We start from the raw sequence: 13,459 nt of genomic DNA, 5'->3' as shown, positions 1-13,459 counted from the left end.
ACAAGACTGTCCACTCTCTCCATATCTCTTCAATATTGTACTTGAAGTTCTAGCCAGAGCAATAAAACAACAAAGGAGATCAAGGTGGTACAAATTGGAAAGGAAGAAGTCAAGTTTTCACTATTTGCAGATGATATGATAGTTTACATATGTGACCCGAAAAACTCTACACAGGAACTCCTATGGCTGATAAACACCTTCAGCAAAGTGGCAGGATACAAGATGAACTCAAAAAAATCAATAGCCCTATTATATTCAGATAATAAATAGGCTGAGAAAGAAATAGCCCCAAACAACAAAAATATCTGGGGATAACTATGATAACCAAACAAGTGAAAGACCTGTTTAGCAAGAACTTTGAGTCTTTAAAAAAATAGAAATTAAAGAAGATACCAGAAAATGGAAATATCTCCCATGCTCTTGGATAGGTAGGATCAACATAGTAAAAATGGCAATCTTGCCAAAAGCAATCTACAGATTCAATGCAATCCCCATCAAAATACTGGCACAATTCCTCACAGACCTTGAAAAAACAATAATCAACATTATATGAAAAAACAAAAGACCCAAGACAGCCAAAACAACCCTGTACAACAAAGGAACTTCTGGAGGCATCACCATCCCTGACTTCAAGCTCTACTATAGAGCTATAGTCCTGAAAACAGCTTGGTATTGGCACAAAAATAGACAGACCAATGGAATATAATTGAAACATGGTATGTACTCACTCATTTATGGATTTTAGGCATGAAACAGGGGAGTGCCAGCATACAATCCCACTGCCAGGGAGTCTAGGAAACAGAACCTTCATCCAGCGATTGATGAAAGCAGAGGCAGATACCCACAGAAAAACACTGAACTGAACTCCTGGAATCCAGTGTCAGAAAGGGAGAACTGATGGGAAAAGGAGTTAAGACTGGGCTGGTTTAACCCACAGAAACAGTTGACCTGAACAAGGGGGAGCTCTTGGACCCCTGATTGATGGCTATGTGGAAAGCGTGGGACTAACCCAGACCCCCTGAATGTGGGTGTCAGTAAGGAGGCCTAGGTAATCTATGGGGCCTTGGGTAGTATTTATCCCTGGCATACAAATGGACTTTGAGTGCCCACGCCACAATATGGGATGCTCTCTCAGCCGGGACTCTTGGGGGAGGGCCTAGGCCCTGCCCTGGATGACATGACAGACTCTGGAGATCCACCATGGAGGGCCTCATCCTCCCTGGGGATCAGAGTAGAGATTGGGTGGCGGACTGGGGGGGGTCTGGTGGAGAGGGATGAGGACGAGGGGAGGGAGAGGGAGCTGTGATTGACATGTGAAACAAGCTTGTGTCTAACTTAAAATTAAAAAAGGAAGAAAAAAAAAAGAAACCATCCTGAGTGAGGTAACCCAGTCACAAAAAGACAAACATGGTATGTACTCACTCATATATGGATTTTAGGCATAAAACAGGGGAATGCCAGCCTACAATCCTACTGTCAGAAAGTCTGGGAAACAGGGAGGACCCTGAGAGATATGCATGGTTCCCCAGAGAAAGGGAACAGGACAGGATCTCCTGAGGGGATCGGGAGCATGGGAGAGGGGAGAGGGAACTGGAAGAAAGAGAGGGGGAGAAAAGGAGGAAAGAGCAGGTCATGGGGGAGCAGGAAGGTTGAGTCAGGGTAAGAATAGAGAAGGAGAGCAGGATGAGAGATACCATAATAGAGGGAGCCTTTATAGGTTTGAGGAGAGATCTGGCACTAGTGAGATTTCCAGAGATCTACAAGGATGACACCAACTGGGACTGATCCAGACCCCATGAATGTGTGTGTCAGTGAGGAGGCCTCAGTATTCTTTGGTGCCATGGGCACTACATGAATATTTATCCCTGGCATCCAAATGGACTTTGGGAGTCCATTCCACATGAAGGGATGCTCTCTCAGCCTGGAAACATGGGGGAGGGCCTTGGCTCTGCCCAGGATTATATGACAGACTTGGAGATCCCCCATGAAGGGCCTCCATGGAGAGTGGAGTGGGGACTGGGTGGGGGGATTGGAGGCTTGGGGGTTAGGGGAGGAGGGGAGGAAGAGGGAGCTGGGATTGACATGTGAAGTAAGCTTGTTTCCAATTTAAATAAAAAAATGTTGAATGAAAAAATATAAATAAAAAAGAACTATTTACAAATGTCACTTCTCAAAAGATTCTCCACAGACAGAACAAGGAAGGAATATAGGAATAAGGAGTACTATTCCCATCTAGGTCAGAGCAGCTGGAAGCTTCCGTGAGAAGGGTCCACAGATGGTTTTGTATCAACACAATAACCCTGAAGCAAACAATTTAACACAAGAATCTCCAAACTGAATCACTGTCTGTCAGTCAGGGTTACTGTTGCTGTGAGGAAACACCATGACTAAAAGGAACTTGTGAAGGAAAGGGTTTGTTTCAGTTTATAACTCTCAGGTCACACTCCACTGATGAAGGAAGTCAGGGCAGGAACTCAAACAGAGCAGGAACCTGGAGGCAGGAGCTGATGCAGAGGCCATGGTGGGTGGGGTGCAGTTTACTGGCTTGCTCCCCATGGCTTATTCAGCCTGCTTTCTTATAGAACCCAGGGCTACCAGCCCAGGGATGGCACCAGCCACAATAGCTGAACCTTCCCCCACCAATCACTACAAATTCATGAAAGTAGGAGGCTAAGTGTGTCTTGTTCATTGTTTGTTACTCTGCCTTCTCTATGGTATATGCAGGTATTCTTTTATAAAAGGGACAAGACAGAGAAACACAAAGAAAGGGAGCAGAAAGGGGGGGGGACACGGACACGGCCCACCGTGAGCTGGTGACGGGCTGCACTGCAGAATCTGAAGGGTCTGCTGTGTGAGGAGAGGGCACACTCTCACAGACTGCATGGTCGAGAAAGGACAGAAGAACCAGGCAAGTTGACTTGAACATGGAAACCTATAACAAGGTCTGAAACCGGGCTGAGAGGAAAGAGAGAAGGATGGCTCATTTAGAAAGCTTGTGGGCACATGTCTATAACTCTGGCTCTGGAAGGACTGAGACAGGAGGCTCCCTGCAGTTCAATGGACAGCCAGTCTAGATAAAGCAATAAGATCCAGGTTTAGCCTCAAATAATGAGACGGAGAACAACTGGGGAAGATACCTGAAGTTGAGCTGTCTTCCACATGCACTCACACATACACAGAGACGAAGAAGATGAGCCTGGTGGGACAGAGCAGCAATGACATCAATCACAGAACTCCGAATATTAAAGTGAGAAGCACAATTCTAGTGACCAACACCTACAGCCAGGTACCACTGTATCTATATTGCTATGTAAAAGCAGCCAACATGCACCAGTCTTGCGAGAGCTGGGAGCGGAATATAAATGCTTAGTCCCAGCATAGAAGCAGGTGTTTCCAGCTATGGTACCTAGGACTCCTCCTCCGTTCTGCATAAGCCCAAGGAAGTGCAGAGACATTTCTGCTGCTGGGAAAAATTAGAAAGACCATGCTTACAGTAACTAGGTACATTCTGCTGCAGTGCCTTGGTGTGCAATGCTACCACTGCAAACTTACAGGGAATGACTTCAGGCATGAGGAAAATAAGCAGTTTTTATCCTTCATACTGACTGATGCATCTTGAAAGGACATTTTTGTGTCACTGCTCTACTGAAGCTTCCCTTTGGAACAACTCTAAACTCTGAAATTCTGTGTGCTCTAAATGAGGTTCCAAATCGTGACTGATTCATACTCTCTGCAGTGGTGGCCAGGCATGGGTTCTGCAGGTATGCAGTGTATTCTCAGCGGACACTGAATATTGGAAGGAAACCCCGCCTTGGATCAAAGGACCTTCACACTTTACTAGGTTTAATACCTTCACTATAGAGACTGGAGATCAAATTGTCGAGGAATTCACACATCTCAAACCCTACCACAGACCTCCATGTTCCTGCACCAATTGCATCCAAGGTGGCCCATTTCAAACAAATGTGTACAGATTCATGTTCATAACTGTTCCACTAATCTGTTATTTCCACTCAGGATAACTATTAAAAAGAGCTCATTCTTTATCCATAATATAAACACAACCAGAAAGACGTATACCATTGCCTGCCTTAGGTTTTAAGGCCCATCACTTTCAGATAATTAATGTAATATGCATTGAAAAACAAAAAAGACAGACAATATATTATTTTAAACAAAACCTGGAAATAGCACCTCTTCCATAAACCATTTGGTGAATACTCCTTTTATATTGAATGTAACCTCACATTCCTCAAATACTGTGTAATTGGAGTTTTTACCTGATATGACTTTCCTGGAGATATGTAATTGGCCTTGTTGCATGCTTAAGTAGAATGAGAGAGAAAGGGGTGAGCAGTAAACAGTCTCTCCAAGGTCTGAACTTTGAATGGGAAGAACTGCTTTTCTATATGGCAGCAATGGATTTGAGGAACACAAGTGGGAAAAGTGTCCACCTGGGCTGGTGGGCAGAGTTCAGTCTGATCTACACCCTTCCCTGCCTCACTGAAGTCCTTCAGTCCATCATCTTAGCTTCAGTTTTTATTGTTCTCACCTACAAACCAAGAAATACATGCTATAGAGTTACTAGAGGTTCCACCAGGCTTTCAGAAGCAACTTAGAATATGGTGTTTGGTTATCTGGTTCACATGGCTCACCTCCAACCTCCCTGAAAGTGTCTGTTGATATGCACAATAGAAGGTTAATACAGATTGGAGGTGGCTTTCAAACATCACAGCAACTGAAGCTTAGCATGTTTTCTTAGCATGTTCAAGGTCCTAGGTTCAATACTCTGAACAAAAACGGGCAAAAAGCCCTGGTGACACACACCTATAATCCTAGATACTCTGAAGCCCAGACAGAAATTTAAGTTTAAGGGAAGCCTGAGCTACAATAGCTTGAGGCTAAGCTTAGGAAGATCATGTCACCAACATAATAAATAAACCAGACATACATACATACATACATACATACATACATACATACATACATACATCATACAGACAGACAGACAAGGAGTGAACTCAAAGTAAGCAGAGCACTTACTTCGCATGTGTAAAGCCTTGGGTTTAATCCTCAACACAAAACAAAATAGAAACAATGAAAACAAAACAGACACATTTTTGAGCCAGGCATAGTGGCACATACCTTTAATCCCAGCACTCCAGAGGCAGAGGTAAGCAGACCTCTGTGAGTTTCAAGCCAGCCTAGTCTACATAGTGAGTTTCAGAATAGCCAGGACTATGTAGAGAAACCCTGCCTTATAGAAACCAAACACAGCAAATCCAACATGGTAACTGCTTGCCTCAGGCTGGAAGTGTGACCTTGGCTGTTTCTGACAGGTAGGCTGTCAGGAGGTAGCCAGGATTCCTTGTGAACTTTGGGCAGAAATTCATTTATCGCTATTCAGAAGATCCTCATACTGAACAGGGAGAATTGTATGGGAGAATGCTTCATGCAATCCCTCAGGCATGAGGGCATTTCTCTTCATTTCTGAAAATAGTTCAGCAAAGAAAGGACCACTTTTTCCTCTAAATATTTAGATTCATATCTTACCATTAGAGTATTGGCCACATGTCGGACATACTGCAAGAAACAACTACTAAAAGATGGCATTAATTTAAACCTTTAAAATGGAATTTGCATTACCTCAGTATTAACAGCTTCCATTGGTCTTTTCTTGATTTCTCCTATGTCCAAGTAACTAGAAGGGGGAAAAGTAAGGGTTGCTTTTACAGGTTTGAAGCCAGTTACATAAAATGTTTAAACATTATTAAACAGTCAAGTCAGTCATAGGATATGTATAAGCCTGAAGCAGAAATCAGTAGGCACTAGTGTTGTGAGGACAATGTTCATACAGCCTCACCAACCAGAGCTGAAGCATCTGCCTGGTTAGGAAGCATTTCTTCCTTAATAGTAGTTTCTCAGTCTGGACTTACTCTCCTTCTCCCCTCCTCCCCTTCTCCCTCCCCCTCCCCCTAGCCTTACCCTCTCCTGCTCTCTTCCATTATTTTTCTTTTTTTAGAAACAGGGTTTTATATACTGAAAATTAGGCTTGAATTCACTGTGTCCCCAAGAGTGACCCTGAATATCTGATCCTCCTGCTTCTACCTCCCCAGTGCTAGGATTACAGGCCACCACACCTGTTGTATTTGATGCTGAGGCTCAAACACCACATATGCAAGTACTTTATCAACTAACTCAATCTCCAGCTATTTAATGTAACTACATTCTATGAGTTCTATAAATTCTATGAATTGAATTAATTACAAAAGTTAGGTAAAAGGACATAGTGAAAGTCTGGGAAAGACAGACTGGGGCATCAGAGTCAAACCTGAGGAAAAGAAACAGGGTCGTTTTCCCAGTGACACTGAAATGCCCAGCATTTAAAGAGATTTAGGCATTGGATCAGCTTACAAACAGATGGGGAGATAGTTAACCTCTGAGACTCTTCTTATCCTATTTCTTTTCACTACAGGTACTAACTAGTGGCTGTTGCCTAAACACAACTGAAAATGTATTATCTTTGTCAATTTCATGGGATTAGCCCATCACTGTGATCTAGTTCCAGTTTTAAATGCTTCCCAAACTATCTTTGAAATAAAGGATACTAAGTAATTACTTCAATAAAAAAGTATAAATCTAGCTTCTAATTTATAACCACAATTACAGATTCAACTATCTTAACTACTACAGCAGACAAGTTGTCAGTAAAAATAATTTATTCAAACGGTAAAAGCCTGAGTTCCATCCCTATGAGCTACATGTGGAGGGGGAAGGGGAAAAAGGACTTCCCAAAGTAGTCCTCTGACTGCCACCCTCACACTGCAACATGCACACAGCTACACACATGCACACAGACAATAATAATAAGTGAAATAAATTGTTATAAGCTTATATATTAGAATTAACTTTGGCTGTTGAACTGAGCTCACCATTGGCTGATGCTGTTTGGTTTCACTGGGCAGAATGTTAACTGATACAGAACTTAAACTATCCAAACAGCAATTGTGTGAGACAATGTGAACAACTGATCTCAGCAATGAAATGTGTCTTTTATGAATTTCCTGGATGTACTTCTACCTAGACAAAAAAATATTCTGTTGCAAACAGGAGAATGTCTCCTGTTTTATATTACAAATGTCTCACACCTAATGGGTTAATGGAGGTGAGACAACTCCAAAAATGTATGAGAAAAGTTTTAGAGGTGTGTGTGTGTGTGTGTGTGTGTGTGTGTGTGTGTGTGTGTGTGTTTGATCATGCGCATGCTACAACTCACATGTGGAGGTCAGAGAACAATTCTGTAGCATGGGTTCTCTCCTTCCTTCCACCTTTACATGGGCTTCAGGGGTCAAACTTAGGTCATTAGGCTTGCAACACAAGCACCTTTACCCATTGATGCATTTCATCTTGGCCCCAAGAAAAGTTTTGAGGAAAATGCTGTCTAAAAGTACTGTAAAAGAAAGGTTTAAAACCTACGTCAATCTTAGAGAAAGTGTCAAAAAATATTAGAAATGTCTAAGTGAAAGACATTCCATCAGGAAATTGATCACCACTTTCTGACAAGTATTTTGCTGTCTTCTCCAACATTATGTTGGCTCAAAGCGAAAACCCATGAATGATCCTCAGCACTCCTCAGACTCTCCTTTGTTCTGTCCGTTGCTTTGGTTGTTATACAAACATACAATGCCAAGCTTCAAACATCCAGCACTGAAATTTTAGTGCATATCCCTACAAGCATAGATAGATACTGACTGCCACTTCAACACCAATCTCAGCATGGAAAACTAACCATGGGGACTTCAGTAACAAACTCAGTTTTTGTGTTTCTGTGTGTGAATTAAAAGTAAAAGTTAACACTGCAGATCCACAATATGCTATAAAAAGTGGCTTGAAAAGCAAGTTCTGTTTGTCTTAAAGCTGTAGTTTTTCATCCTGAATTGGTAGCAACACACCTACAAAGAGGGACATAAATGACTACAGTCTACAGCTTTTAGCTGCTCAAAATCTAAACCAGATTTCCATTCTCATGAAAGTATTCTGTCTCTAAGTGGGATGTTTTTGTTGTTTTGCTGTTGCTGTTTGAGATGAGAGCCAGGCTGGCTTTGAACTTTCTTTGCCCAGGCTGGTCTTAAACTCCTGATCTACCTGCTCCTATCCCCCAAGTGTTAGGATTATATGTCCCACTATCCCAGGTATGGAAATAATTTAAAATACAGACATAATGCAAGATACTGGCCATAGAGATGCCTTATATTTATAAATACAGCACCATCTACAAAATGCACTCATAGCCTAGTTTTTACCTTTTTATTTTTTTAACATAAGGTCTCATGTGTCTAAGGCTAACCCAGTGCCACATAAAACCAGGTTTGGTGATGTTTAAGAGATAGAGGCAGGAAGATCATAAGTCTCAGCCTGACCTTGAACTTCCTGTGTAGCAGAAGATGATCATAAACTTACAGTCCTCCTGCCTCTGCCTCTTAAAGAATCAAGTTACAGATGTGTGCACCACAGCTGGTTCTATGTGGTTCTGGTGATCAAGGACTTTGTGCATGCTACGTAGCAGTCTCCCCCAAAGTGAACAGCCCAAATCCATCAATGGATGAAGGAAAGCTATTACGTCCATATCATGGACAACTACTCAACTGTAGAGTGGCACTGATCCGTGCTATAGCGCGGATGAACCTTGAAGGTGTTAGTAGCGAACAGAACAGCCAAAGTCCACATGTTGTGCTATTCTATACTGTAAGTACAAGAAAGAGTGGTTTGCTCATGTCTGGGGAAGGAGGAAGTTGGGAGGTGCCAGTTTCTTTAGAAGAGTGATTGAGATACTGTAAAATGGATTTGTAGGGATGGTTCACAACTCTGGAAATCATGGAAATGGGTGGACTCACCAAAATATACATCAGTAAAGCCTTAAAACACTCACAGAATCTAAGAGTTTTCTATACTGTCCACTCCTGACAACTCTCAACTCCCACATAAACTTCAGTACTTTTCTTACTGTTCCTATCTCCTTATGATTTGCATTAAAATCATCAGTGTGCAGGTGGAAAGTACTCAAAGCTGAGTCAAGTCTGTCCATCTTAGTTCACAGACCTTAAACTCTTGTTGCTAATTCACAGAAAAAGACGGTGGAGGAGCTCCCTATCGGAAAGTGGCCTGTGGGTCCTAAAGAGAGATATACACAGACACAAAAGTGGACTTTTCCAAGCATTCTGTGACTAGCACAAACACCTAGGACACAGGAAGAGGGCATAGCACCTGGCTGTGTGCTTTCTGCTTGCAATGAAGGAATTCAAACAATGAGAAGGGAAATCATAGCAGAGCATCCAGCCCTTGGAATTAACTCGTAAGAAATCTTTGTTTTTTTCTTTAAGCTAAAGGGATGAGTTTTAATAAAAAATAAATAAATAAAATAAGCCTGCAATCTCACACTTGGGAGGCTGAGACAGGAGGACAGCAGATAATTCAAGGCCAGCCTGATCTTCATAGTGAGTTTCAGACTGGAGCTACAGAGGTCCTGTCTTGAAATAAGAAAACAATGTTGTTTCTACGCTGTTTAGCCAGTCATTTAAAATCTGCACCTACTGCTACTGGAGTGAAATTCCTTCTCCAGTTTCAACTCTACCTGCAACTGCCAGCTCCTCGCTAGACCGAATGAAGGCAGCCTATCAACCACGCCCCAGGGCCCAGGGCCCAGGGCACACTGACTCACTTGAGTTTCTTGAAGGCTTCCTGGCCCCCAGCCACGTAGTTGCCCCCGCTCTCAATCTGGTCCAGTTTCCGGATGCGGTGACCCGTCCTCGGGGTGTAGATGTTCCTAACTGCCCCAAAGGGCGCCTGTACGCCGCCCGTCACTTCCTTGAGGAAGACGTCGAAGCTGGACACCTTCTTCTCATGAATGACAACACGGCGCCCGGCGAAGAAGGGGTCCCCATTGCGGTACACCAGTACGCTCTTCACTACTGGCTGCGACAGGTGGTTGGACCTGGCGCTCGGGCCGTTCATCTTCCCTTCTGGACACCGGGCCCGCTAGCACTCCACGGCCCTGCAACACCAGTTCGTGGACCGCCTCCTGCAGAGACAAGGAAAGGCCACTCGCAGGTGAAGAAGTGCCAGCCCTGCGGGGCCAGCCCCAGTAGGTAGCCGTTCAAGTAAGGCGCGGCACAGAGGGCCAATCAGCGCTCGCAGGCTCGCACACCTGTCTCTCCCGCCCCGCAGCGCCCAGGTGTGCTGCCTGGGAACCCGCACCGCCCAGGCTTTAAACCCCTGCGCGAGCTGGGACAGGAGGGACAGCGGCGGACGCGCGCACTTAAGCGCGCGCACACGCACACGCATTCAAGCGCACATTACTAACATGGCGAGATTCAGTGCTAACGCTAACATCACATCTGTGTGGTTTCTCCCAACTGCTTCATTTTTTTTTCTTCTTTCCCTTGTCTTGCACTCTAATACCACCAGCTCATTCGGCCCCCCACTCCCACCCCGCCCCAATAAAGCCATTAAACTACCTGAAAATGCATTGAGAAGTTTGGACACAGTGACGCACATTTGTCATCCTAGAATCAGGACTGCTAGGACTGGAGTATTGCCTCGAGTTCAAGGCTAGCCTGAACTACCTGGAAAGTTTTAAGCCAGTCTCAATTATAGGCAGACTAAATTATTATCAATACATTAAGTAATTTGAGCAGATAGAAGCAGAGGCGACTCCCGAGTCAGAAACCCCGGCACTCTGGTCTGGCTAGCGCCGCCCAGTGGTGAGACTCGGGTGGGCCCTTCGCAGTGGTACCTACCGACACTCGCGGGAGTGGGGGAGGGATGGGGGAGGGGTGCGGGTGGGGGCAGGGCGGGTTGCAGGCGCTAGGGCCGCACCACTGTGAAACCCTAGCAGGCCGCGCGTCCCTAGCACTGGTCCTCCAGCCGCCGTTAGTGTCTTCTGAGGGCCTGCCAGGTCCGCGGGGAGTCCAGTTTGTTTTTTTTTTTCTCCCCCCTCGCCGTTTCCATAGCAACTGCAGCCTCGCGCGGAGAGTTAGCATAGGAACTGGGTTTGGAGTGCTCTTGCCTCCCTTGAGCTTCTCGGCCTCTGGCATCACATAGTCGTCAGGGGGCTGAGAATGAAGTTACCATGCCAGTGCTGTGCCAGTGTGGTTCTTAGAGACCGACACACAGCTTGGTAGATAATACCCTACAGTATTTTCAGTGCCTACTATGTGTCTCGAAAAGATTAAAAAAAGAAAAAAAACTTAAGTACATTGGGGCACAAATAAAAATACAGACACATATATACACATACTTCTGCTGAAATGAACCAGACCACTGTTCCTCTTATTCCTGCTAAGCGTGTCTACATTTTTAAAGCAGGTACGACCTTTTGAATGGGAAACGCCCCCATAGGCCCATGTATTTGAAGACTTGGTCCCCAGTCAGTGCAGTACTTGGAGAGAGTGTGGACCCTTAAGAGGTGCAGTATCACTGAAGGAGATAGGTTACGGGTCTTCGGGGTTATAGGCTTGCCCGCTGCCTCACCAGTCTGTGTCCTGAGCAAGCAGCCACCATGAGCTCCTGCCATCACCATGCAATCGCATGCCACTGGGGTCCCTAGCATGATGAAGTGTAGCCCCTCAAACGGCGAGCCAAAATAAATCTCTCCTTATTTCATTTGTTTCTTGTTAGGTGCTTGGTCACATAGATGAGAAAATGGTCAATAACAGCAGGTCTTCCTAATTCACCACATCTGAGTAAAAATAATTTTTAAAACAGCACATTAAACATTTAACAATGTACCAAGCATTGCACGGGGTACTTTACACACACTATCTAATTAAATGTTCATAATAATCTTCATGTGTGGAAATGGACTTCAGAGAAACTGAGGAAATTGACCTGAAGTAACTTAAACACAAGGCTTCAAACCTGGTCTGCCCTATTACAGAACTCCCTTAACAACGATGACTTAACAATATGAAGCGTGAACATGTGATGATTACAATGTGAGACAGAATGATTATGGTTTCATTTTGGTTTGGGTTTTTTGAGAGAGGATCTCACTGGATCTCTGTCTTCTGAAAACTGGAATTGCAGTTGGGGATGAAACCTAGGAGCTTTTGAGCATGCTAGGCAAGCATTCTACGATCTGAGGTACATCAGCGGCCACAGAAACATTTTCATTTAAAATCACAAACCAAAATGATGTCTTGAAAATTGGCAGCTTTCAAAAGGTCAAAGAGAATAGACTAATACAGAGAGAGGGAGGAGCGGCATTCTTGTTCTGAGAACACATAGGTGGAGGTTTTGTGCAGAATGTAGCTATGAAAAGTCAGCTTAGCACTCAGACCTCCAACCGTGTAAAGCTCCCTGCTGCCCACACCAGCCCCGCCCAGCATGAAAACATGCTCACAACTTCAGAGCTTCCAGAAAGCAGCCCAAGACCCTTCTGGGTGTGGGACACTTGTCACCAGTCTGTGAAGCCACCCATATCTGTATCCTACGATTTTCATGATGGAATCTCCTGTCAGGGTTCATCTCCAGAGTCACTCAAGGAGCAGTAAGATAAAAGCTTACCTACATTTTCAGCTCCCTGAACTGAATCAAAGGGGAAACAAAAAGTCACCTGAGTACTGGCTGCTCCCTTTCTCTGTACCCTGCTCTGTGGAGTTGTGGGAGCCGGGAGCTGGGGCTACATGCTCCAGCTACTTTGAGCCCACCTGCCACCATGCCACCTGCCATGATGGACTGTACTCTCAGAGAGCAAAATAAAACTCTCATCCATTAAGTGCTTATCAGGTTAAAGCAATGAGAAAGTAGCACACGTTGTTCTTAAACCATCCTCTTTTCCTTTGCTCCCTTCTCTACAGTGGACTCGGCCTATTCATTTGCTCAAAGCTGGAGCATGACCATTTCTACTACTTAGATAGTTATGACCTCAGAGAAACAGCAGCTGCAATACAGAATCAAAGTGCACAGTGTCTGAGGTCTCTCTCCCTGCTCCTTACATTTGCTGAATTGGTATTGAAGTTCTCTTGTGATGCAAAACCCGAACAGTGAGCAAATGAAACATGCTTTAAGAAGCCAGAAAGGTCAGATAAACCCTTATCATAAATGAGTGAGGTTGCTCACTACAGAAAGACGAAGGGGATGTGTGAAAAATTCAGGGAGGGTTCCTTTTTAGTAACTCCTAAGAGTGTGAAATTATTAAAGATGAACAAGATGACTCAAAAGGATATCTAAGGAAGTGTTAATGTGCACTGGCAGTAGTCTCAGACTCTGGACACCTCCTCAAGTGTTTTACTATTGCATTTTTCTGCTGACACAATGCAACCAAACCTATAGCATGCATTTGTGAGTGTTCTTCAGCCACCAAGATTTACCAATTCCACCCCTTAAGTATTTCTTAAATTCCCTTATTCCAATTCCTTTCCTACTTACCAAAAGCAAGGAACCATCCCTTAAAAACCGA

At 44.2% G+C, this 13,459-nt stretch overlaps 1 protein-coding gene across 3 annotated transcripts in view; it reads right to left on the bottom strand.

Moving 5' to 3' along the window:
• Positions 1-13,459, bottom strand: part of Dcdc2 (doublecortin domain containing 2) — a 213,837-nt gene that overhangs the window by 176,456 nt on the left and 23,922 nt on the right. For 2 of the 3 annotated variants that reach the window (XM_040755753.1, XM_040755752.1), the window contains exons 2-3: positions 9,719-10,078; positions 5,647-5,701 (exon numbers count right to left, since the gene is read on the bottom strand). In XM_040755753.1, the coding sequence (XP_040611687.1) occupies positions 5,647-5,701; positions 9,719-10,011 (348 nt within the window). In that variant the 5' untranslated portion in view covers positions 10,012-10,078. Of the gene's footprint in view, positions 1-5,646; positions 5,702-9,718; positions 10,079-10,514; positions 10,945-13,459 lie in introns of those variants that run through there. The other variant, XM_040755755.1, reaches the window with a different exon arrangement.

The sequence above is a fragment of the Mesocricetus auratus genome, unplaced genomic scaffold (genome assembly GCF_017639785.1).
Source record: "Mesocricetus auratus isolate SY011 unplaced genomic scaffold, BCM_Maur_2.0 Super-Scaffold_100013, whole genome shotgun sequence".
Lineage (NCBI taxonomy): Eukaryota > Metazoa > Chordata > Mammalia > Rodentia > Cricetidae > Mesocricetus > Mesocricetus auratus.
The sequence above is the reverse complement of the archived record's forward strand: the minus strand, read 5'-3'. Positions and strand labels throughout refer to the sequence as shown.